The following is a 27,099-nucleotide window of genomic DNA, read 5'->3' as shown; positions in this document are numbered from 1 at the left end:
GCCAGTGTGCACTCTGCCCCAGCAACGATGGGCAACTGGGTGGTGAACGAGGGACTCTCCATCTTTGTCATTGTAAGTACAATACCTTATTGTGATTCACATTTGGCCACACGTGTTGTGAGACCTGAAATATGCTGATCACTTTGAGTCCACTTTAATTTTTCTGATACTGTGGCTATGGGCAAGCAATAGAACTACTAAGAATTACCGGGTGAAATCCCAGAGTTCCTTACTAGTAAAGTGCCATTGAGTTCAGTGGGGCCAGGTTTTCAGTCTGTACTTTGTCTCATTTGATTAGTTATATGCCTGTAAGTGTTTGGATGGGAGAGTGATCCTGGCATGAGAGAGCGCATATAACATTACATTCTGGGATTCTGCGTGTGGGGATCCTTTGTTAAGACTTGCTGTGCTTGACTCTTGCATGAATATGCAGTGAAAACAATGCTATGTCATTCTAGCCAGTGTGTTCAATTAGTGCCAGCCAGGATATAAAAGTGGGTGGAATCCCTCTCGTGTGTAGGGGAGCTAGGGTCTGGGACAGAGAGAAAAGCCAAACTTGGAGAGGAAAACTTAGATGAGGGTTTAATAATTGGGTGTTTTCTTTGATTTATTAATAAAGCCAAATGCCCCCAAAAGACTAGGTTCAGACTACACAGCCTGTATGGTCGCATGTGTGTATATATGTGCAGCAACACACATACTAGAAGCAGGATGTGAATTCAACCGTGATTCCTGTTATGTTCCTGTATTTTTCTTTTCAACAGTTGATTGCTAGCCAAAGATATCTTAAAATCTGGCTTCATATACAGTGCAATTATGAGAAATAGTGAATTGATTCTATATCTTCAAAAGAGTTACTAGACCATCATGAAGCTGATTTTTAGATTTGCATTCAAAACATCTAAAAATAATGTAATAATGCTGATGATGTGTAATAAGTTTATTAAATGAATAGCCATAAATTAGTCTGGAAAATCATAGGTACTGATCTTGCAAATACTTTTGAATATGCTTAATCTTATAGACCTGAACAGTGCCACTGAAATAAATGCTCAGGTGCCTATAATTATGAATGTGAGCAAGTGTTTGCAGGATCAGAGCTTTAATCTACCAGAGGCAAAAGAAATGATACTTTCATATTTAAGAGCTCAGCTGCTCTTTTTTCACATTAAAGAGCCTGTCTTAAGAAAATATTAATGATACAAAAGATATAGATATTCAGTTCTGTAATAACAGTTACTTATAACTAGTCACAGAATTTTTGCCAGATGCTATTAAAGCTAATATTCTATATACCAATAGGAAAAAAAGTAGACTTAGAAATATAACATCTGTGGTTGCTGAAATGTGAACTTGTGTAGTCAGAAATGGATTGTGCCTGCCATTTACTGTCCGTAATTATATCAGTAGCTAGGACATATTTAAAAATGAGGTATGAACATCCCGATGGCTTGAAAAATCAATGTATTGTGCTGTCATGGTCAGTGATTCAAGTAAGCAAAAGCTCACAGCAGCTGAGCTCTGGCATGTCTCCCTCACAAGAGCTGAACATTAGCTGAATTAAAACAAAAGTGTATTTTCACTCGAGTAAGAAAAACAAGGAGTTATTTGAAGTAGATTGAAAGAAAAATAAGTAAAGGTGTAGAGACAGAAACAAGTCAAAGGAAAGCTTCTTTAGAGGGTCTGATTGGAACAGCATTCAGCACTGTTCACTGTTACAATATTATATGCTACTTGGGTGTTATTCCCCTGGCTAGACTTGTAATGCAGCCTTACGAGTTCTTCTGAACTTTTCTTCCTGCTTTGCACTTCCTCTGTAATAGAGATCTGGGGTCAGATTCTCCTCTCACACATTCCAGTATTACACTGGTGGAACTCCATTCCCTTCAGTGGTGATTTACCCTAATGTAAGCGGGAGGAGAAACAGGCCTTCAGGGTCTAGGTTGGCCCCAGGCTTTATCACAATGCTAGTGAGGGCCGGGGAACATTGTGGAAACAACACCTGAATCCTTAGGGTAGGAGTAAGGGAGTGCGGCACTATAATTTCTACCACCCCCAAACCCCCAACAGGAGGTTTGATTCACCGCAACTCACTACTCCCTCCTCCCCATGTGTTTCTTTCCCACTTGGTCAATCCACCTGGGGCTGAGCACAGGGGTGCGAACTGCCCATAGCCCCCAGCTATTGCTCTATGGGACTTGAAGCCAAACAACTATCTCCAGAACTGGGTAGGGCGGGCCAGAGGGAAATGTGCTGATGCAGTGAGACCTGCTGGGCTGTGTGCTCTGGCAGGGATTTCACCAGGACTCGGACTGAGCTTATAGCTACCCTTGCTCTGTAGAAACTGTAGGAGGGAGATCACAGTACAGTTGAAAGCCACCCCAGCCCTTTGGCACAGCTTCAACCTCTGGCTGCTACAAGGGGAAATCTGGCTGAAGACCTGCCATTAATAATGGTCATCAGCTCAACCATGCATACATGGCCTCAGGGTCACATGTGCCTCACAAAACCACCTGAGCTAAAGGGGACCCTTGGTAAGCTGCTGCAGTACTATGGCTTATTTCCTCTATAGGCTACAACCTTTCAGAGGGTGGTCTAATCACACACACTTAAAAAGATCTGATGTTGCATCCAATTCAGGGCAATGGTACAAATACATGTTAGTCAGTATGTGTAGTCTTAGGGAGGATACCTGAAGCACTGTTAGCTGTAGGGTTATTCCACTAGTGTATATGCCTGGAGAGGAAACAGGGGATTTAATGGGGATGGGAGCTGGGGTGGAGTGTGGGTAAATTATAATATAGAATGAAGGGGTAGCACAAAATAATAACAATAATAATAAAACACCTTAATCACTGCCCCTGAGGAAATGGCAGCCTCCATTATATTAAAGAGGTAAAGGGGGTGAAGATTTTAAGGCCAGAAAGGGTTATTAGATCAGCTAGTGTGACCTCCTGAATACCATAAGCCATAGAATTTCATCCAGTATCTCCTGTATTGAGCCCAATTTGTGTCTGACTAAAACATATCTTTTGATTGCATCCAATCATGTATTTTTCTCATTCAGCTTGTGTGGCTGGGGTTAAATGCCTTCCTCTTTTGGTGGTACTACAGAGTATATGATGTTCCAGACAAATACTACTATAGCAGACAGCTTCTTGGGGTAAGTACAGTATGTGTGTTACCATGGCATTTACTGAACAGATACAATTTTAACTACGTCTTCCTATTTTGTCCTCAATCCTATTTGGTGGAGACAGTAGCGTTCAAAATTCATACAAACAGATAATTGAACGCACATGGTGCTTTCAGACAGAACAATGGAATGCGGAGCAGACAAACCCCATTTTGTAGATGTCTTCCAGGAAGATTCACACTTCTTTTAATTAAAAAATAGAACACAGATCGTGACTGCTTGATTAAGCAGAAGCTGTGCAAAGTATTGCCCTGGAATAAAAAAAAGGCTATCTTAATCATTTTTTTCATAGAATCATTTTTCTATTCTGAAGTGAATAGTTTACAGAGCTGTTTGCCCACAAGGCTAGTTGTCATTTATGATTATATCAAAATATATCTATATATAAGACCCTGGAGTGCCAAATGTAATCCAATTGGCTGACATAGGTCATGTGACCTATTGTAAACTAGTTTCCAAAGCTTTCCAGTCATAGACTTTAAGGTCAGAAGGGACCATTATGATCATCTAGTCTGACCTCCTGCACAATGCAGGCCACAGAATCTCACCCATCCACTTCTATAACAAACCCCTAACCTATGTCTGAGTTATTGAAATCCTCAAATTGTGGTTTGAAGACTTCAAGCTGCAGAAAATCCAGCAGCAATCACATTACCACATTAGACAGGATGAAACAGACTGTTGCTAAATCCAATTTGTGACATGCTGCAAGAGATTCAACCCAAGCTGATTTCTATCAGTATTTTTATATACTACAGAGAAGTCAGTGATGGGAATTGCTCATATTTTTTAAAAAGTGATCATGGTAGAACCTCATTATTGCAAAAGTTACTGTTGGCTCTGCATCATAAAACAACGTGATATTTTCCACAGAGTTACTGATTTGATTCAACAAAGCTGGGAATCTTGCTCTTGCTTTCACAGTCAAACGTATTGGCCAAATTCTGCTCTTATTTATAAGGGTGCAATGCCCTTTGAAGTGCTGCTTCTGTAATGGAAAGCAGAATTTTTCCAAAATTGTTTAGTCTGAATCGAGATTTACAATTTGTTCCTCCATCCTTAATAAAAAAAAAAAAGAAGCAAGCTTCTTCATCCCTTTTTTGATGCTCTTTGTTGAAGTTGTAAATCTGAAACCATAAGGAATCAATACAAAGTTTTCTTTTAAAATGGCACTGATCATAAAAAGAAAGAGAAACCTGTATTTACAGAAAATCATTGGACTAAATCTAGTCCTGGTTTCTTTCTTGAATATACATATTATAAGATAGACTTTCCTGGTACGCTGTACCCCTCTTCATCTGACTTCCTACCAATCTTCAATGAGACCACATTCTAATAGTCATCAGATGGGGAACTGCTAACTAGTTACATCTGCTCTGTGGTTGGCCTCAGCTGTCAGACCTAACAGTGAGCCTTTAAAATAATGAGATAATTTAAACACTGAAAAGAGAAGCAAGGTTTTATTTGAAGGCATCTCTGTGTTGCTATATGTGTGTTCAACTGATCTGTACAGAGCAGTACTTGGGTGAAATCTAAATGACATCCTTAATTCTCATTTGTGCTCAGGCTAAGTGTAAAGAAGCTTTAGGGTGGGTGAGCATCAGGACTAAGGGTACATCTATAGCGCCACTCCCATCCTGGCTACACAGACATGCTAGCTTTGCTTGAACTAGCATGCTAAAAATAGCAGTGTGGCTGTTGCAGCATGGGCTAGGTTGGATTTGGGGCAGGGGCAGTCAGGTGGGCTTGTACTCGGCAGCTAGCCTGTGCTGCCATGATGGCTGTACTGCTAGTTTTAGCATGCTAGCTCAAGCAGAGCTAGCACATGTCTGTCTGCCCAGGCTGGGAGGTAACCTCCTTCCCAGTTGCTGTGTAGACATGCCCTTAGTTTCTTACATGATGTGCTGTACTGATATTGCCCTATGTTACATTGCATTACAGTCTGCTTTGGCTTGGGCACGAGCACCTGCAGCCTGTTTGAATTTCAACTGCTTGCTGATTCTGCTGCCAGTCTGTCGAAACCTGCTCTCCTTCCTCAGAGGATCCAGTGCGGTAAGATGAAGAAAGACTTTCAGAATACTTGAGAGAGAGTGGCTCACATTACTGAGCTCGAGTTCCCCAAAAGTATCTTCCTTTTTACGTGCCCCTTTTCAGAAGTAATGAAGTCCCGAGTTTTGCCGTGGAAGAGAAGTGAGGGTTATACACTGAGAACAAATGAACCACAAAGGCCTCACTTTCAAGCTGTCATCCCTGGAGTTGCACCTATTTATGCCAGAGATGAATTTGGCCCCTGGCTTCTAACTTTGTGCCTGAAATTTTGAAAGAAAGAAAAATATTTTCAAAAGCTATAAGAGCTGTATTTTCACACTTGATCCTTCTCTTACATTCTCCCTTCTCGGTTGCGCATGGTTTATACCAGACTCAGCCTAAAATTGCTTAACAGCCTTCTGACCTTCTCCAGCCTATGGAGCACAGGTGAAATAGGCTGCACATGAGAAGCACCATTAAGTGGTGTTCCGTGCTATCTGAAATTGTGAGTGGTCTTCCATGGTAGCCCTAACCAGTGCACACTGCAGCAATCTCGCAATCAAGACATGGATAACTGAGAAGAAAATATTCTATCTAAGCACAAACCTATCCTTGACTACTACAGTCAGGACGCCAAAAGGAACTCCAGGTTGCAAACCTTACTAACACAAAATGTTCAGATGAGGAAGGAGATACCATCTCATGTAGTTACTTCCCCTCCCAACCCTATCCCATCACCTCAGCTTTATCTGAATTGCACTTGGTCATCTTGTTCTCATCAAAAGCTACCGGCAGGCACTGGGAAACTAAAGACGCTACTCTATCATGGTCCAATGAAAGAGAATCACAGGACAGTTCCCATGCAAAACATCTTATCCTCCCTCTTCTTTCTTCCTGTATGCCTCAGCACAAACATGTACATACCCAGTGGCTCCAGTTCAAGAAGTTGATTTAGATCTGTAAAGCCTTGTAAGAAAGATTTCATGCCTTAGAGATGCCTTCCCTGCTTACGCGCCATCCCAAGGGTTGAGGTCAGTTGGGACTTTCTTACCAGGTTTCTCCAGGTCTCCTACAAAGATTTTCTCAGTAGGCTGCCCTCAGCCCAAGGCTGTTGGCCTAATGACTGTGTTGCAAGGTTTATCTAGGCCTTTGCATGAGGCTGGTGGACTGACTGTTATTTGTAGGCTAGAGGGGGTGATTTCATAGTTGAAGGATTTGTTTGTCTTAGTGCTATTTATAATAAGTGCAGCTACAACAGGTCTTGTGAATAAAATGAAAAATAAATGAGGAGTTTGGCCTTATCCTGCCCTGTAACATGGGACTTTTTCCCACATCACCAAGTCACTACAAAATGTCGGACACTTCAGCACAGTTTTTAGTTTTCATGTCCAGAGAGACCTAGGACTCAAATAGCAGAGGTGTTGCTTGCTGGTCATTCTTCAGTTGACTTGGCAGAGCTGTGTGGGAAAATACTTGCTTAGCATCTGTTACATTATGCTTGGCTCAGGCTATTGCTGTTAGTTCCATCAGTTTATGAGCAAATCTAGAAACTACAAGACTGGGTCTTCCAGGCTAAAAATCTAACTTTAATACAAAAAATTCTTTTAACTTATAGGAGTTAAAATTGGAGTAAATGTCCAGCCTCCATGTCTCTGCCATAAGCAATATGCTATGAGTTTCACTTCTCATTTTTCAGACAATTTGTTCTTTCCTAATGGCGACTAACACTTATTTACTGAGAAAAGGGGAAAAGAGCTCAGAGTTGAGAAAATTAAAAAATTGTACAATCTCTTTCCTATACTATTTCCAAAAACTGAACAGCACAGTTGTTATTGGTTATCAGATGAAATATCATTTAACAGCATCTAAGGTTATCTGGTCTTATCTCAGATACTATTTTATTCCAGCATTATATAGACTTATAGCTACATAGCACCTGATGCTGCATTATTTGCATATCCCAAAATTCCACTGATTTCATTAGGATCATATGGAAAAATACTATGCAATCATGTCAAGTATCCGAAGGTAGCTGTGTTAGTGTGTATTCACAAAAACAGCTGGTGAGTCTTGCCCACATGCTCAGGGTCTAACTGATCGCCATATTTGGGGTCAGGAAAGAACTTTCCTCCAGGGCAGATTGGCAGAGGCCCTGGAGGTTTTTCGCCTTCCTCTGCAGCATGGGGCACGGGTCACTTGCTGGAGGATTCTCTGCAGCTTGAGGTCTTCAAATCACAATTTGAGGACTTCAATAACTCAGACATAGGTTAGGGGTTTATTATAGAAGTGGATGGGTGAGATTGTATGGCCTGCATTGTGCAGGAGGTCAGACTAGATGATCATAATGGTCCCTTCTGACCTGAAGTATCAGAGGGGTAGCCGTGTTAGTATGGATCTGTAAAAGCAGCAAAGAGTCTTGTGGCACCTTATAGACTAACAGACGTTTGGGAGCATGAGCTTTCGTGGGTGAATACCCACTTCGTTGGATGCAAGTAGTGGAAATTTCCAGGGGCAGGTATATATATGAGCAAGCAAGAAGCAGGCTAGAGATAGTGAGGTTAGTTCAATCAGGGAGGATGAGGCCCTCTTCTAGCAGCTGAGGTGTGAAAACCAAGAGAGGAGAAACTGGTTTTGTAGTTGGCAAGCCATTCACAGTCTTTGTTTTATCCTGAGCTGATGAATCTATGAATCAGGTTTTTCAGCTTTATTTATTTATTAGGCAGGGAGATTTTTATTTCTGTTTGTCTTTGGAAGTCAGTGTAGTTCCAATGATATGTTGCAAGATGGGCAGGTTAACTTCAGGCCAGGATGGTTAACCAGGCCAAGTTAACTAGCAGGTCAGCAGTTCTGCTCTTTGGGGAAGGAATTGTATTTTCATATGTGTCTGTAAAATGTCTAGCACCTTTTGGCTGGTAACTCTTTGAGGCACAGACTTATATATTTGTATGACACACAGCCCAATGGGATTGTGCTCCAACTGGGACTTCTGGGCACTACCATAACATGAATAAGAATGAATGATAATACCTCTGGTATGGCAGAGAATTGTCACAGGCTCTGTTCCTCATATTAAAGCAAGTCTTAATTTAGATATCCATCCACTCTCTGCCATCTTGAACTCCCATCCTATGATCAAGTAACTTGATTTAATCAAATGTCTTATAGCATTATTTGGCATCACTATATGGTAAAGTATCACACTATAGCATTTAATTCATGTCATTTTGAATCTTTACATCAATTTCAGCAAGTCTTGGGTTCAATGAACCTGGGTTATTCCCCCAGTTAAGTATGCTATATCCTTCACACCACAAATAATCTGCAAAGACTTTTCATATTTTTTTACCCAAAGTGCTGCTCAACCCGTATCCGGAGACAGCTAGACAGGAACCTCACGTTTCACAAAATGGTGGCTTGGATGATTGCCCTTCATACTGGTAGGTATTTAAGAGTTTTTTCTTGATCATTGCTTTGTCATTTCACCTTGCACAGAATCCAAATGGAAACAGTGTCTTTGGAGTTTATGACCAGGTACCTCATTTCACTAAACTAAGAGAATGACACATGGCATGGGTTAAATCAGTTTCCAAATGCTAGTTTGAAACTAGCAGAAAACGAAGTGGCAAAAGACAACTCTCTGTAACTCTGTTATTCCAGTGCAGGCTACTCTCTAATAAAGGGTATTCAATCATGCCCTCAGAAAAATTGGTACCCAATGCTTTCTGAGGCTTGTTTCCAAACTGGGATGTTCGTAGTAAATAAGGAGAGTGAAGAAAGAGAAGCTGCATACGAAGGATTGGGTAAATGGTCTTTCTCCCCTACTTGTTATGTAGACTTGCCATAGACTTTTCTATGGTGCTGATCATCACAGTATCTGAGCATCTTACAAACAAGAATACATTGAGTTTCTCACTCCTGCTGTGGTCCCTTCCTGAGGTACGGCTGTTGTATTATTATTGGCATTTTACAGAAGGGGAACTGAGGCACAAATGATTAAGTGACTTGTTCAAGGTCAAGCAGGAAGTCTGTGTCAGAGATGGGAACACAACTCAGACCACCTGAGTTTTGTACAGGTGCAGGATCAGACCCCACAGCCCAATTTTTCAAATGCGACTAGTGATTTTGAGTGCCCAACTAATGACATCTCAAAGGGGCCTGAATTTCAGAAAGTGCTGAGCGTCCATCCCTAGTTGACTTTCTATGTTGCTCAAATCACTTAGTCTGTATTGTGCCTCAGTTCTCCATCTGTAAAATGGGCATAACCCTCTCCTTCCTGAAAGGGTAGTTGTGGGGATAAAATCCACTAATGATCGTGAGTCTCCCAGACATATGGTGATAGAGAGCAAAGGTTCTATTCTGTAGTTTGGACAAGGCCTTAGTGTTTAAAAGCCAGAAACTTTTTCTGAGTTACCTATACAGCAAACGGTATAACACTTACCTAACACAAGCCGTGTTGTTTTCTCTGTCACTCACAGCCATACACACCATCGCACATTTATTTAATGTAGAGAGGTGTGTGGATGCACGTGTTGAAGCAAAAGGAACTATTCAAGCTGCTCTCTCTGATCTTGGTGACAAGTCAGGAGAAACCTACCTGAATTTTGTCCGAAAAAAAATCTCGGTAAGTGACCCTGTGCCATGGGGAATGTTCATGTAGGCAACTGTGTCGAGGACATTTTGTTATTTGGTATGTTTAATAGGTTGAATCTGTGTTTAAATCACATTACAGGAACAAACCCTGCACAATGTAGTCCTCTATATTTGGCAATAATTAATAAAAGTGATGCTGAACTTCAGTAATAGTTCACATTTGTCCCCTAACAGTCTCAGTCCTTTAGAAACATTAATTCATTAAACTGCGCCTTTGCGAGGTAGCTGGATAAGCATCATCCTTACCCCCATTTTACAGATGGGCTAAGAAAGTCACAGAGATGTGAAGATCAAAATCTTCAAACTTGAGTTCCTACAATTAAGGTCTGGTTTTTTTTGTTGTTCCCCCCCACACACACACACACAGAGCTGCTGAGCACCCACAATTCCTATTCACTATTGATAGCTGCAGGTGCTCAGCACCACTGAAAAGCAGAACGTTCATGTTGGTACCTACATATGGATGTAGGCTCCTAACTTTAGACACACAGCTGTGAAAATGGACTTCAGTGACATTTTTTCCCCACACAACTAGCCAGTGGCAGAGCTAGAAACAGAACCCAGAATTTCTGACTCCCACTTCCATGTGCCAATGAGTAAAAAATACTTTATTTCCCTCTTCCATTTAGTTTACTCAGGTTCAGTACAAATGCAGTGTGGCATACACAGGGTGTGTATAAACACTGGAGTGATTTAGGAGCACAATTCATTTGGAAATCAGTTGGGCTTGTGCTCCTAAATCACTTAGGTGCATTTGAAATTCCCACCTGTGAGGTGAAGTCCTGACTTCACTGAAGTCAATGGCAAAATTCCCATTGATTTCAAGTTGCACCAGGATTTCACGCCAGGTGTGAATGAATGGTGGGTTCAGGTCGAAGCTTCTGATGCTCAAAAGGCTTCTTCCAATTGTCAGTCAAATCTACTACTTCGACTGTTTTTTAACATGCTGTAACCACAGTGTCCCAGAACATCATCTTGTAACCCAACAGGTGTGTACTCTAGTAGCCTTCTAGACATGGCTACCGCTGTAGTGTCATGGATGGGGTTTGGACTTATCCCTAACCAAAAACTTCAAATATAGTATGAATAAGTGTGATTGCATCACTCTCATTCTCAAAGATCCCAGATGGGTTCCTCTGTCCCCCTCCCTTTTTCCTATCAGCTTCAGATCACTGCTGACACTTTAACTATTCCCATGCTGTTTCTTACAGTATGCCATCTCCTTAAAGAGTCTGAAATGAACAAGACTGATAGTGCCCAATTCAATTTTGATAAATTGTCTTCATTTATACCCCTGTGTGTGTTTATTTCACAGAACCCCGAAGGTGGCCTATACGTAGCTTTCACATACTTGGCAGGTCTCAGTGGTGTCATCATTACATTGGCCCTTATATTAATCATCACATCATCCACTAAAACCATTCGAAGGTCCTATTTTGAAGTATTTTGGTACACACACCATCTCTTTGTCATCTTCTTTATTGGACTTGTCATTCATGGAGCTGGGTAAGTATTTGTAAACATTCACTGCATATGCTACAAGATACATGGTAGTTCATGTACTGTAAATTGAAGCCCAAGAAACAGACATGTAATGTATCTGATTAGTGATTTAGGATGCTATCAGCTGTTATCTTGATAGTGATTATTGGCCCAATCCTACAAACACTTACGCAGATCAGAGACAAGTTGTCACATGCATAAATCTTTACAAGAGATAGTCATCTTTAGAATCACAGATATTCACTTTTTGACTTTCTAATTAGAAAGTTCTTTCCTGTGTAGGGTTTCTCTTCCTATAACTTAGCTCAGCCTTATTTCCTAGAAGGAATTACATACTACACCACCTGAAATAACACAACAACAAACCAATTTTTGTTGCCTTAGTGCTAAATCTAACAAGGAATTATCTTTCCAAACATTGTTAATATTAGCAGTCCATTAATGTTTCAGAATTGGATTTCAGTGGTTGCAGGTTTATTTATAGACAAACATTAATTGTTGTGGCTTAGAGACAGCTCCTAAATTCCAAACAGGCATGTTCTTTTCCCGTGGATCGTTCATTTCATTCCTCTTTTTTTCCCCTTGCAAAATAGCTTAAGAAGTTATAAAGAGAAAGTGAGGCAGCTTTAGTACTAGGAAAAATGAACTCCAGTTACTGTTTAAAATTACAGCACAGATGTATAAAGCAGGACAGAAAGCTAAATAGCATTTAGTCACAAGCAGCATTTCTTGGCTCATGCTCATAAACTACAGTTAAGAGGAAGTTCTTGATGTGACCTTTTAAAAGAGAGATTGAATGGTCCAGAAGATGGGAAAGAGTTCTTTAAAAATGGTCAGTAATGATGACTGTGCAAAAACACTTCCTCCATCCACTGCGAATGGCCCCAGGGAGAAGTCAGAAATGAGATTGTCACGGGGCTCTGCACATCCATCAGAGGGAGGGGTGCTTCCGCTTGCCCAGTGCGGAGTTGATACACCCTGTCACACGGTCATCACAACTCTCAACTGGGCCAGACAAACACAGTCAGGGACTATGGCCCTTTGGGTGGGGCAGAGCAAATGAACGGTCTGTAGCTTTTCAGCCTCCTCGCGGGGTTAATAACTACAAAGAGCTTTTGGTCCCCTAGGCAGGGCAGAAGAAATGAACAGTCTGAAGCCCCTGGGCTTCCTGCTGGGGGCAAACAATCACAAACAGGGCTTCAGCCCCCTGGCCAAGGCAGAACAAATGAACAGTCTATGGCTGGCATCTCCAGCAATAATGACCACCTACCAGCATGGGATGGAGGGCAGGGGAACCCGGGCCCACCCTATTCCACCGGGTTCTGTGAAGCTGGTAACCTCCCTGTTTAGGATTCAAGTATTGACTCCAATACATTCCCTGGGTCACTTCGTACCCTTAAGTCCATTGCGGGCCTGTCTTTCACAGTTCAGCATCCCAAGTTGGTCTCCACAGCCAGTGTGCCCTCCTTAATGTAGTCCGGGATACCTGCCTCAGGAGTCTGGAGGGCTTATTGGTGCCAGCAGCACACGTCCGTCCTCCTCCTCAGTCAGCCCTGACTGAGCTGGCCAGCTTCCTTTTATCTGCTCCCTCCACCTGAGGCATGTGCAGCAGAGACACAGGGGCATGGCCTCTTGGGCCCAAAGGGACTGGTTAACCTCTGCTTGCCCAGTGTGGGGTTGGTACACTCTGTCACAGAGATTACAGCTGGAGGAGCACAAATAGCAAACAGATGAGAAGGTGACTATGAAGTTAACACATTGGAGTGATCAAGTATCAGAGGGGTAGCCGTGTTAGTCTGGATCTGTAAAAAGCAACAAAGAGTCCTATGGCACCTTATAGACTAACAGAAGTATTGGAGCATAAGCTTTTGTGGGTGAATGCCAACTTCATCAGACGCATGTACATTAGAGTGATGTAAGTCCAGGAAGTGTTTTGAAAACTAGGATGGAATTTTTTGCTTTTTTAATATCTGGGATGAATAGAAAGCTAATGAAGCAAGTGAAGATAAGAATGGTTCATGTTTCCTGGAGTAAAATTAATGCCTGTCACTAAAAAGTCAACACTTGTCAGTAGTTACAACACAGTGGTATATTTTTGTCTCTATTTACAATAGGAGGTAAGTGAGCAATAACTATTAGACAAAGTTGTCTTTTTACTTACAACCTTGGTAGTTTAAACTTGCAATACTGAAAACCTTGACGTTTAGAGAGCAAGGATTAGAAACATTGCCAAGAGAGAACTGCAGTAGTCTAAATGGGAGGAGATGAAGGCAGGAATAAGATTTCTGTAGAGAAAAAGATAAGTTCTAGCTATGATCTCAAGGTAGTAGGCAGTTGTACAGAAAGGAGAGATGTTAGAAGAAAGGATCAGCTTGAGACTAGGATAATTCCAGTGTATTTGGCCTTATGAGCAAAGTTGAAGTTTTTGAGTATAAGGAGAATGATAAGGTAATCAGAAATATTGGACAGAAGACCTTTCACCTAGAGGGAAGACTTAGTCTTTCGTGTGTGAAGGGTAAATGTCACAAGTAACCAGGCACTGACAGACTCAGTGTAGTTTGAGTGATGGAAAATATACAACTCATTGTTTCTAAGGAGACGCGTAGCTGCATGTCATCTGTGTATGGAAAAGCAATAACCAAAGTTGATGCTAGAAATCAGGGGGAGATCCTCAACTGGTGTCAGTTGTCATAGTGCCATTGACGTTTTTGCACACGCTAGGATGTGAGAGACTGACTAGCTGAAGATCTAGTCCACAGCTTCCAAGAGACAAACTTCAGGAGAGGTCAAACATGGCTTGTACAGCTGAAGTTTGTTTGCAATAATTGTAACTGTAGTTTATGGCCACTGATAAATTGAGGATCCTGATTTTTCCACCTCTTATTTCAAAGGGATAGAAATAGAACAGGCAGAAGGAAAAATCAGGCTTTCTTTTAAACAAATAAAATATTCCCTTTGTAACCACGTTATTACAACTTGTAACTGTAGTATTTCTCAGTTCTTCACTTGATGGTTTGTGTGGGGAGGTTTCCCCGAGGCAATCAATACAGATTTGCCTCCCGTTTCTCCTTATTTTAGTAGCAAATCTGCAGATTGAGCAGTGTCATAGAATCTTACCAGAAAAAATTGATATTAACAGTGCAGAAATAAATTGTTGAATGTAATAACTGTAAGTACTAGATATCATTTCATTTACATTAACATTTTGTATTATTTTCAAGCCGTATTGTACGTGGACAGACAGATGAGAGCTTGAAACAGCATAATCCAAATAAATGTGACAAGAACTTCACTCAGTGGGGAAAAATAAGTTCATGTCCTATCCCTCAGTTTGCTGGAAATCCTCCTATGGTATGTTCTATTGTTTTAAGTATAAATACAGTAATGAAAGTCTTCAAAATCTATCACTTTTTGTGTTAAACAACATGTTTAGATACTATAGAAAGATTCATCTGAATCTAGATATGCAGTAAACCATGAGCTTCAGTGGGAAATCACTTGTTTTTTAACATTTTGAAATGGCAGATTGTAATCAAAGACAGACTAAAGAAGGTTGGGTGAAGACTGCATGAGGAGGGTATCACCTAAATGTCTTGCTTTCGAGCTGATACTTGGAGGCCCAGGTATTGGAGATCACCAAGTTGTATATCATTGTTGGGAGGGCTACCCAGGGAAAGAAGAACTTCTGGATAAAACATTTGATGTAAGAACACTCACCAGTCAGCACTGAGTGACCACATCCAAGATGGCAGCACCAACCCAGCCTCCTCCACGCTGGTTGAACTACCATCTGGAGTAGTTCTGCTATTGGTCCCATCTGTGGATCTCCAAATATCTCTTCAGAGACAATTGAAGTTTCCTGAATTGGTCCTGACCATCTCTAAACTAAAATGTTCATATTTAACATGATGGGCAAAAGGAAAGGGAAAAATATTGAACGAGTTTGACATACCAAAAATATATGAGAACCATTCACTAGAATATAATTATGAGCTTGCAGGGTTTATTCAAAATTCTCTGTTAGCTTGCTCAGGAAAGGGAAAATTGCAAACTCCTCAGGGCAGGGATAGTTTTTTTGTTCTGTGTTTGTACAATGTGTAGCACAATGGGGTTCCTGGCCTACGACTGGAGTCTGTAGGTGCTACTGAAATACAAATAAGAAATAATATTGAGAGGGAATATTTCGTATTGTTAAGGTAGGTACTGTGCACTAATGTAAAACAATGGCTTAAGGAATGTTGAGGATAATATGTTTGTTTTAAGGGCGTTTTCGACTTAGAGCTTATCATGATGGCAAACCCCATAGCCGCCAACTTTTCTTGATGCCAGTGGGTGCTTGCACCCTCCGGCCCCGCCCCAACTCCACCCCTGCCCCACCCTCATTCCAACCCCTTCCTGAAAGTCCCCAGCCCAATTCCACCCCCTCCCTGCCCCATTGGACTCCTTCCCCAAATCCCCACCCCAGCCCCACCTCTTCCCTGAGTGTGCCGCGTTCTCCTTCCTCCCCCCTCCTTCCCAGTGCTTGCCGCCGCGAAGGGAAACCCTGGGAGGTAGGGGGCTAAGCGGGGACACAGCATGCTCAGGGGAGGAGGTGGAGCGGCAGCGAGGTGAGCTGGGGCAGGGGAGCTGCCGGAGGGTGCAGAGCACCAATTTTTCTCCATTGGTGCTCCAGCCCCAGAGCACCCACTGAGTCGGTGCCTATGGCAAACCCCGGAGAGACCCAGCATCATCTGGACTGATCACTAGCTAGATCCTTAAAGTAGTGTATCTGGATACTCAGTTCATGTCTGTCACTGGCGATCTTATTGTACTACCAAAGCTTTTGGCACCCACATGATCGCCAACCGTGCAGCGGCATTCCTTGACTAGATCTCAGGTTCCATCCAAATCTATCACTAGGAACCACCATCTTGCAAAGATGAGGTAAGACCAGGGCCGGCTCCAGGCACCTGCACAGCAAGCTGCTGCTTGGGGTGGCCCATGGAAGGGGACGGCACGTCCGGGTCTTTGGCTCTACCGCACAGAAGAATGATGCGGCGCGGTAGAGCAGCCTCCGAAGTTCTGCCAATTGCGGCTTTTTTTTTTCCCTATTCGCCGCTTGGGGCAGCAAAAAAGCTGGAGCCAGCCCTGGGTAAGACTAGCACAGATTTATATCAAGATGTGAAGAGAATTGCCAGGCCTGTTCAGTATCATCAACTGAGAGTATAATCACCAGAGGAGGGTGAGCGTTATAGTTCTAATGTGCTGAGTGACTCTTATTTCCCAGTGTTTTGGGTCATTCTTAAAAGTACTTTTCTGGCAAAAACAGACTCATTTTCCGAGTAAAAGTTATGGAGTTGCATGTGTGTAAATGAGAGCAGAATTTGCTCCATTATGTTCATGAGGGGCAAGCCTAAACTCAGCTGGTTCTTGATTGCTTTTCAAACTTGTTAGATCATAATGGATTTTTTTAAAATGTCATAAAATGCCAGGGCTTGCTACTCGACCTGACAGTCCCATTTCTTTGAAAATATTTTTTAAATGAACTCATCACCCAGATCCCATCAGAGGTCACAGACCCACCAATTTACAACCCCACATAATTTAAATGTGCCAAACTGATTGCGTGTGTAGCTCCATTTCAATCAGTGAGGTTATACCAGGGATTAATTTATTCTTATGATTGTTTAATGTATAATGTACTTTTAGTCTTACGTACTGTATGTGCATGAAGAGTCAAATGGCAAGAGAAAATAAATGCTGAACTAAGAAAGTGATTGAGTCCTGAGGCAGATTTATACTTATTCCTTCATATAAAGCCTGAAAAATCCAAGCCCTCTGCTTTGAAACTAGAATTGATCAATTCAAACAAACCTCAGAAGTTTCCAGAGAGTGTAAACTTGATGACTCTAAACTCTTCACTTCAGAAAATCCTATCCACCAAATGTAGGCCTCTTGTTTATCTAGTCTTCTGATCCTCACATTGGGATTTGAGAATCTCTATCCCGCACCCTGACTTGACTTTGAAAGAAAAAAATATACACCTATTAACCCATATTGTGCTCCAAGTCACTCTGAACTTTAGCCAAAGCGGAAGGAGCACCCATAGGAGAATCCTGTTCTATAACTAGCCAGTTGTACGGTAGCGATTGTAAATCCATCTGCAACACCTGCTAGAGGGAAAATCCACTCTCAAAGAAGGAAGTTGTTTTGAAGGTTTGATGTGATGTATCAAGTTCCCCAGACTGAGTGATGAAGAGCATCAATTCACTGAAATGAATTTCTGTGTGTATAAAGCCTCCACTATTTTATGTAAAGTAACTTATCAGCATATATCTTGCTTCCCCTTCTCATTTTCTTCTTATCTTTGTTCTGCTAACAGACATGGAAGTGGGTAGTGGTTCCTATGATTTTGTACTTCTTTGAGAGATTGGTGCGATTTTGGCGATCACAGCAGAAGGTTGTAATCACAAAGGTGTGTATCAATGTTATGTGTTTATCTTGGGCAAATTGTTCCTCAGTCTTCCCATTACTTGTTGTCAGTAGTAGAGAATACAGTAGGGTGAGTGTCTGCAGGAAAAGGCATGGACTTCCCCAAACCAGGATGCGTTATTAGAGAAAGTACCCTTGTAAAGTGTTCTGGATGCTGTTAACCAAAATGGGTCCCTTCAGCGGTACAGCTGCACTTCTATTTATTTAAGTGCTTTTAGAAATGTTACTCTGGATCTCTGTTTGCCTCAGTTGCCCACCTGAAAAATGGGAACAATGATACTTTCTTTCTCCAACCCTTTATCTGTCTTGTCTGCTTATCCTGTGGGCTCTCCTGGGCAGGAAATGTCTTTCGCTATGTGTCTGTACAGTGCCAAGCACAATGAGGCCCTCTCTCATTTGGGCCTCTAGATGTTACAGTAATACAAATAATTACAAAGCTAGCCAGTTCTGAAGTTAGCCAATAGACTAGATCTCCTCCAAACCTCTCCTGAAAATTGCTGGCAGGATCAGCAAAGAGGTCAATGTTAAAAAGTCATAGAGACTGAATTACTGTCTTGCGCCTCAAGATGGTCATTTCCAGATAGGCTTAAAAAAACCACAGGGGCAAGGTGAATGACCATGCCATAACTCCCACGTGGATATACGCAGAAGGCTTCAGTTTCCAGTGCTGTCAGTCCAGTGCCCTGCTTGTGTGCTAAGCTCCACCCCTCAACTTCATGAACATGTGATCCATTCTGTGGCAGTGACACACTGCACCTGGAATTAGTCACACAAATACACACACAACCCTGGCAATGTACTAGATGTATCTGTCTGCCCTATAACAGTTTGTATTAAATGATAAATAATAGCCACAAGAATGGTATGAAAATGTTTCTATCAACAATTTAGACAGTTCTACAGTCTCCTGTCTGGCTGTCAGATGCTATTCCTCAGACTGTCCTGTGCTCTTTGAAAGAAAATTTGGCCAGTTTAATTTGCTCTCACAGTGAAATACATCAGGTGGTGCTGGATGTGATGATAGTGGATGGGGCTAACCGTGCAGCTGTTGACAGCCTTTTGTATTTTGTGCCCTTAGGTGGTCAATCATCCCTTCAAAACATTTGAGCTTCAGATGATGAAAAAGGGATTCAAGATGGAAGTTGGCCAGTACATTTTTGTTCAATGTCCCACAGTGTCTCATCTGGAGTGGCACCCTTTCACACTGACTTCTGCCCCTGAAGAGGATTACTTCAGCATTCACATCCGTATTGTAGGAGACTGGACAGAGGGCTTGTCCAATGCCTGTGGATGTGACAAACAAGAATTTCAAGAAGCATGGAAATTGCCAAAGTATGTGCAATCTCCATGATAATCTCTGAAAAGGGACAATGTTATATCAAGTCTGCTAGGCCTAAAATCAGACCTACCCTCTTTGGAGGCATGCCTCACACATTCCTTGACTCTCTCCATCCTGGCTGATGGCTACCCTCTAAATTTTCATTCCATGCCTGCTCATAAAAATCAGTTTTCTTAAAATGCACATTTTGCTGAATTGGGACAAGTGTTTTTGAGGAGGTGAATCTGGTGATTACCTAGATTTTTGGAGTCATTCTGTTAATGGAAAACGCACTTGAGCAACCTTAACCTTAAGTTTATGGGGCAGATTCTCAGGCTCCTGTTCTGGCTATAAGTGACCAGTGGAGAATTCCACTAGTGGAGGAAAACTCCCAACTGACATAAAACCAGTGGAAACAGCTTCTGTGCCACTGATCTTTCCCGCCACCAGCAAAGGGGTTTAACTGGGGAGAGCTCCATTATACCAACCCTTCACTGGTGTAAATTAGAGCAGCCCCCTGGACTGCTCTATGTCAGATTGGGGCTGGGTGTCACAGAATCATGAAGCTGTAATTAGTTTTACAGTGCCCCACCCTATCCTTTACCAAGTGGTGCTTGGACATAGGGAAGACGCGAGCCCACACTTTGTGTGTGTGGTGATAAATATATAGATTATATTTTTATATTATTAATTGTACTCTTTCTTTTAGGATTCTTGTGGATGGCCCATTTGGCACAGCTAGTGAAGATGTATTCAGTTATGAAACTGTGATGCTGGTTGGAGCTGGAATAGGGGTCACCCCATTTGCATCGATACTCAAGTCTGTCTGGTACAAATACTGCAGTGATGCAACCAGTCTAAGACTCAAGAAGGTATGTCCCCTGGCTGTACAAAACCTTCCCAACAAATGGGGGCAGGGGGAGACCCAACAAAACAGGCCCAGCAAACCTTATGAACAGACTGCCTTGCTCCAAAGATGTGCCTGCCTGCTGGGGGAGAGGAGTCCACAGACTTAACAAGACAAGTATTATCAGGAAAAGGAAAAGATCATAGAAGATTAGGGTTGGAAGAAACCTCAGGAGGCCATCTAATCCAACCCCCTGCTCAAAGCAGGACCAACCCCAACTAAATCATCCCAGCCAGGGCTTTGTCAAGCCGGGCCTTAAAAATCTCTAAGGATGGAGATTCCACCACCTCCCTAGGTAACCCATTCCAGTGCTTCACCACCCTCCTAGTGAAATAGTGTTTCCTAATATCCAACCTAGACCTCGCCCATTGCAACTTGAGACCATTGCTCCTTATTCTGTCATCTTCCACCACTGAGAACAGCCTAGCTCCATCCCCTTTGGAACCCCCTTTCAGGTAGTTGAAGGCTGCTATCAAATCCCCCCTCGCTCTTCACTTCTGCAGACTAAATAACACCAGTTCCCTCAGCCTCTCCTCATAAGTCATGTGCTCCAGCCCCCTAATCATTTTTGTTGCCCTCCACTGGACTGTCTCCAATTTGTTTACATCCTTTCTGTAGTGGGGGGCCCAAAACTGGATGCAGTACTCCAGATGTGGCCTCACCAGTGCTGAATAGAGGGAAATAATCACTTCCCTTGATCTGCTGGCAATGCTCCTACTAATGCAGGCCAATATGCTGTTAGCCTTCTTGACAACAAGGGCACACTGTTGACTCGTATCCAGCTTCTCGTCCACTGAATCTCCAGGTCCTTTTCTGCAGAACTGCCGCTTAGCCAGTCAGTCCCCAGTCTGTAGCAGTACATTGGATTCTTCCATCCTAAGTGCAGGACTGTGCACTTGTCCTTGTTGAACCTCACCAGATTTCTTTTGGCCCAATCCTCCAATTTGTCTAGGTTACTCTGGACCTTATCCCTACCCTCCAGCATATCTACCTTTCCCCCCATCTTAGTGTTATCTGCAAAATTCCTGAGGGTGCAATTCATCCCATCATCCAGATCATTAATGAAGATGTTGAACAAAACCAGCCCCAGGACTGACCCCTGGGGCACATACCAGCTGCGAACTAGATACTGAGCCATTGATCACTACCCATTGAGCCTGATGATCTAGCCAACTTTCTATCCACCAGTGCTCCAGTCATGTAAGTTACCCCACCAAGTCTCTGTTGTTCCAATCACATCATAGTTCCTTGACTGTGCCAGGACTTCCAATTCTTCCTGCTTATTTCCCAGGCTTCTTACGTTCATGTACAGGCACCTAAGATAACTTAGCTGATTGTCCTACTTTCTCAGAATGAATCAGGAGGCCTTCCCTGTTGCACCCTCCTCCTTGTGTTTCCTCCCGGTATCCCTCTTCCCCACTACCTCAGGGCTTAGGTCTCTCCTCACTAGGTTAGCAAGCCTGCCTGTGAAGATACTCTTCCCTCTCTTCGATAGTGGATCCCATCTCTTCCTAGCAATCCTTCCTGGAACAATATCCCATGGTCAAGGAATCCAAAGCCCTCTCTCTGACACCGCCTGCGTAACCACACATTTACTTCCGCAATTTGATGGTCCCTACTTGGGACTTTTCCTTCAACAGGGAGGATGGACGAGAACATGACTTGTGCCTCAAACTCCTTTATCCTTCTTCCCAGAGTCACATAGTCTGCAGTGACCCGCTCAAGGTCATTCCTGGCAGTATCATTGGTGCCCACATGGAGAAGTAGGAAGGGGGCAGCGGTCCAAGGGCTTAATCAGTCTCAGCAGACACTCCGTCACATCCCGAATTCTAGCTTCAGGCAAGCAGCACACTTCTCAAGTTTCCTGGTCTGGATGGCAGATGGATGACTCCGTCCCCCTGAGGAGGGAATCCCCGACCACCACCACCTGTCTCCTCCTCTTGGGAATGGTGGTTGTGGAACCCCCATCCGTAGGACAATGCATCCCATGCCTTCTGGTCGATGGGGTCTTCTTCTGATCCCTTCCCTCAGATGACTCTTCCAAACCATTCTCCACTGTAGTACCTGTGCAGAGAGCCTGAAAATGGTTTCTTACCTCTATCTGCACTGGGGGTACATGGGTTCTCCTCTTGCTTCTTCTGGAGGTCACATGCTGCCAATTATCTTCCCCATTCTGTATGGCCCTCTCTGATTCTTCAGCATGCTGTGCCTGCAGTACCAAATGCTGACTTCTATCCAGAAAGTCTTCATTTTCTCTGATGCAATGCAGGGTTGATACTTGGGTCGCTAGTCCTTTAACCTTCTCTTCCAATATAGAGACCAGCTTGCACTTCCTACCGACAAAGTCACTTCTATCCTCTGGGAGAAAGACAAACATGGCACATCCTGTGCAGGTCACAACAGCTGATCACTCACTATCCATATTGTCTTCCTTCTAAGAGCCTCTTCAGATGTTGTATTTATTGCTCCCAGAAGTCTGAAAGGCAAAAAACTCTGTGGGAACTCCCCCTAGGCGAACTTCCTCTGTTTGCTTCTTCGCTGTTTGCAGCTCAAGATGATAACAGAAGAAGCAGTCACAAGCCTATGGGCCAAATTCTGGACTCAGCTCAGTGCAGGGAAGATGGGCTACACCCACTAGTTTTCCATTGAATTGAGGAAGGCAGCAATAAAGCCACTTCACCACTTCTGTTATATTGTTGCCAGCTTTGGGTTGCAATAGCCTTGGCATCTGCTGCACTCCTCGCCCAGGGCAGGGTGGGATTTTAGGTCAATGGAACTAAGTAGTCACTGGTCCACCACCATGCCCTCGCTCTTGAAATCACCCTGTGTGTTGGGGCAGAGGGAGCCTCCACAGTTCCTCTGTGCACCTGAGGTCACATCCCCTCTGCCCCCCACTAGGGTAGAGGAACTGGACCAGTTCTGCTGCCTACTGGGCCTTCCTTGGCTGCAGAGATGGAGACGGGTTTTCATCCAAGTCATTCTTGAATGGTTTAACAAATTGCTACTCTGAGGGAGCAGGGATGGAGAGGCAGCATGATACAGTAAATAGGACACTGGTGAAGGGAAAAGGGGGAACTGTTTCCCTTTTCACATAATCATTAACTCTGCTCCACAGCCCTTCCAGCTTCTAAACAGTTATGATGCCAGATGAACTTCCCATCAACTCTGGTAACAAGGGGAATTTCTAAAGCACCAGTAAACCGTGCCTCTAAAAATCCCCATTTCAATCAGTGGAAATGCGTAAGTGTATACAGAAGATAAGAGTTTAATTCTGTTTCTTTCAGATCTATTTTTACTGGCTCTGCAGAGACACTCATGCCTTTGAATGGTTTGCTGACCTCTTGCAATCCCTGGAGAATCAAATGCAGGAGAGGGACAATGCACAGTTTCTCAGTTACAACATCTACCTAACAGGCTGGGATGAATCTCAGGTAACCACTCTGGGGAAAATGTCAGTTCCTTAAGTATCATGGATGTTATTTATTATTTTAACATCGGTTGGGGTGATTGGTTGGTTTTTGTGAAGGTACAAGCATTCAAAAAGGAACTGTACCATTCTCCTGGCCCTGGTATGGCTGTCAGGGATTTTATTTTTAGAAGGGTATTGTCAGAAAGAACAAGTTGCACAAACCTATGGCCAACTGAGAAGTTTCAATATGCTAAAAATAGAATTTCTATCGGTAATAGTTAAAGCTGAGAGTCTGTCGTGGAAGTCACAGATTCTGTGACTTTCCGGGACCTCTGTGGCTTCTGCAGTGGCTGATGCGACTGACCCCAGGGCCACGGGCCATGTCCCCTGCTCCCTCCTTCTGCCCCCTGCACCAGAGTACCAGTGACGGTCCTGGGCTCCCCTCTGCCCCAGAGCACTCATGGAGCCCCCTGCCCCAGAGCACCCAATGTGCCCCCGCAGCCCTCCCTCCAAATCATCCATGATGCCTCCGGAGCCCCCCCCTCCAGAGCACCCAAGATTTAAACCGGGAGATATAATACAAGTCATGGACACGTCAGGAGGCATGAATTTTTGTTTACTGCCCATGACCTGTCCATGACTTTTACTAAAAATACTCACGACTAAAGTCTTAGGCCTGGTCTACACTAGGGGGCGAGGGTCGAACTAAGGTACACGACTTCAGCTACGTGAATAGCGTAGCTGAAGTCGAACTACCTTAGTTCAAACTTCTTACCTGTCCAGACGCCGCGGGATCGAAGTCCGCGGCTCCCCCGTCGACTCCACCACCGCCGTTTGCGGTGGTGAAGTTCCGGAGTCGACGGGAGCGCGTTCGGAGTTCGAACTATCGCGTCTAGATTAGACGCGATAGTTTGAACTCCGAGAAGTCGAACGCTACCCGTCAACCCGGCCGGTAAGTATGGACGTACCCTAAGCCTTAGTAATAGTGCTTAAAACCCAGCATTGCCCTGTCGTAGGGCCTGCCTCCCCTCCAGCATCCCCTCTTGACCTAGTGTGGTGCTGCAGGCTCTCCTGGTCTCAGGGTTGCTTAAGAACTCCACCCAGTCTAAAAGAATGTGAGATAAAATTCCCCTCCTCAGGTTCTAATTTATTCAATAAAAATACACTTGAAATAAAGCCTCTCTCCTTGGGCTCAGGGATTGTTTAGCCGTCCTCCTTGGGACCTGTGGTCTCCCTTAAGAGAGCTCCTCTCTCTGCAACTGAGCAGTAACTGCAGCTGGGCCTCCCCCTGCAGCAGCTAATGCACAGCAATGGGACTCAGCCAGTGGCAGCACATTTCCTTCAGCAGTTTCTTGGCTCTTTTGCACTTCCCTGTGGGAGAGGACAATATAGACTGTTTTTGGGAGACCAAGGACCCAAACCTTCCATTGGATACTTGAAAAATGGGTGAGTCAGTCAGGAAAGAGGCTTATTTTAGTTCTTTTGATTATATTTCACTCCACTTACATTCCACCCACCCACAATTCTGTGAGTGGAGGGGGCGCGAAGTTGTGGGGAAGAGAAGAAGTACGGTTGTATACCTCTTGGTTCCAACTAAGTCACTGCTCTAATTCTTCCCCCAAATATAACTAGTAACTCTGTTAGGGTCCAATCCAAATCCCACTGAAGTAAACATGCGTCTTTCCATTGACTTCTGTGAACTTTGAATCATGCACTTAACTCTGATGTAGATGGAAGTTAGACAGGTAAGGAGAAGAGAAAAGACTTCACAGGGGGACATGTTCCCCTCAGACATACCAGTGCAACCTCAATGGGACCACACCAGTATAACTGAGGGGAGACTCTTGTCCTTACAGTACCATCAGAGAACCCGAATCAGGCTGTTCACTAGAGCAGAAAGCTAATTACTAGCTTGAAGGATTAGTATTTTCAAGCCCTGAGATCAAACATAAATTCCACATCCCAAAGGAACTCTTCTAGCCTGCAGATAATTCCACTGCATGCTAATAGGGTTAACTTTCTAAACTTGTGCTAAAGCAACCATCTCTAAATTTCTCCTTCCGCTGTTCCCTCAAGCATTTGTCTCCTTTCTCATAGGCCACTCATTTTACAGTACACCATGATGAAGAGAAAGATGTGATTACGGGTCTGAAACAGAAGACCTTGTATGGCAGACCCAACTGGGAAAATGAGTTCAAAACCATTGCAAGTCAGCACCCAAGGTAAATCAGATTTCAGAGCTATAGTTTCTGTGGACTCCCTCAAACTAGCTGCCATAAAAAAATGGTCTTACTCCTTATGTTGGTAATATTTGAGAGGCAAAGTGATCCAACAGACTGAATGTGGACTTCAGAGCCAGGAACTCCCAAATTCCAAACTAAGCTCTGCCACTGAAATGTTGCCCAAGCCACTTTAGACCTACATTTTCAAAAATCTCCACTAATTTTGGGTGCTAAACTTCATGCACGGAAGGCCTGGTTTTAGAAACATCTGTAACTCCAACTGAAGTCAATGATTAATACTGCTGAAAACCAGACCTTAAGATGGATGGGCTGCATCTGGGAACCCAAAATTGAAAGCAGCAAAATTAGAGGCTGCATATGAGAATCTGGGAAATTTTGGCATTGACTTCTGGAGGACCAGAATTTAGCCTGCCATTTGTTTTAAAAGCAGTTATAAATCTTGCCTGTCTACCTCACAGGTTTTAGGAGGATAAATTCGTTCCTGTTTCAAGAGCACTGTGAAGATTTAAAGAGGCGTTAAATGTATTAATGTTAAGTAGCTGATATCGTAATACAAGCTTCTATTTTAGTGCCTTTAATGTCTGTCAGCTGCAGATCAAATGATCCATTTGCTCACCCACCCTACTCGTGTTGTTGTGGATTGAATACCTGCTTGATTACTTACCACACTGTGATGTTCTTTCTTAACAGTTCCAGAGTAGGCGTTTTCCTCTGTGGACCGGAAGCCCTGGCTGAAACACTCAATAAGCAGTGTATCAACAACTCGGATGCTGATCCACGAGGAGTACACTTCATTTTTAACAAGGAAAACTTTTAACTCACTGGCCTTGACAGGATACTGGAATAGCTAAATCCAAAAGCTAAAGAGCTTGTTTCTTTTTCTGTTGGAGTTTGGAGATTATGGACTGGATTCTGATCTCAGTTACACTAATGTTAAGCCGTTTGCTTCAGTGGAATTGCCCTGGATTTACACTGGTGTAACTTTGGCCTTGGGTCTATTTGCATGGGCCTCCACATTCTGAGCAATTTAGCAGAAATCTATTCTTTGTGAGGTTTGTCTTAACTAACTATCTTTAGCTTCCTGTCATTTGTAGTGACTTCCTCAGGCTATCGATAGAGGTTGCATTGTGGGGAGCCAGTTTACACTGATAATAGTTTAATCCTATGAAACAAAAAAGTGTGTTAGCGTAATGCTTGCTATTTAACATGCAGATTATTTTGGCTGCAGGGATTTTCTGGAAGAAAGCAGAATTTGGGGAGGGATGAATGAGATTTAGGCTATGTCTGCACTACAGATTACTTTGGTACAATTTATGTGGCTCAGAGGTGTGAATAATCCACACTCCTAAGCCAGTGGTTTTCAAACTTCTTTCT

The 27,099-nt window shown here is 43.2% G+C and overlaps 1 protein-coding gene across 5 annotated transcripts; it reads left to right on the top strand.

Moving 5' to 3' along the window:
- LOC123343273 (cytochrome b-245 heavy chain) lies at positions 1–27,099 on the top strand. Of its 5 annotated transcripts, XM_045002736.1 has the most exons (13): positions 1–72; positions 3,068–3,163; positions 5,138–5,248; positions 8,577–8,661; positions 9,700–9,845; positions 11,190–11,380; positions 14,599–14,728; positions 17,739–17,831; positions 18,927–19,180; positions 19,876–20,038; positions 23,358–23,504; positions 25,580–25,704; positions 26,416–27,099. In XM_045002736.1, exons 1-13 carry the CDS (start codon positions 28–30, stop codon positions 26,540–26,542), a joined length of 1,713 nt encoding a protein of 570 aa, XP_044858671.1. In that variant the 5' UTR covers positions 1–27; the 3' UTR covers positions 26,543–27,099. The 5 variants fall into 5 exon arrangements, with proteins under 5 accessions (XP_044858671.1, XP_044873608.1, XP_044866120.1 ...); XM_045017673.1 differs by lacking the exons at positions 1–72; positions 3,068–3,163 and adding an exon at positions 4,649–4,785; XM_045010185.1 differs by lacking the exons at positions 1–72; positions 3,068–3,163 and adding an exon at positions 4,650–4,789.

The sequence above is a fragment of the Mauremys mutica genome, chromosome 1, assembly GCF_020497125.1.
Source record: "Mauremys mutica isolate MM-2020 ecotype Southern chromosome 1, ASM2049712v1, whole genome shotgun sequence".
NCBI lineage: Eukaryota > Metazoa > Chordata > Testudines > Geoemydidae > Mauremys > Mauremys mutica.
Note: the sequence above shows the minus strand (reverse complement) of the source record. Positions and strands in the feature narration are given on the sequence as shown.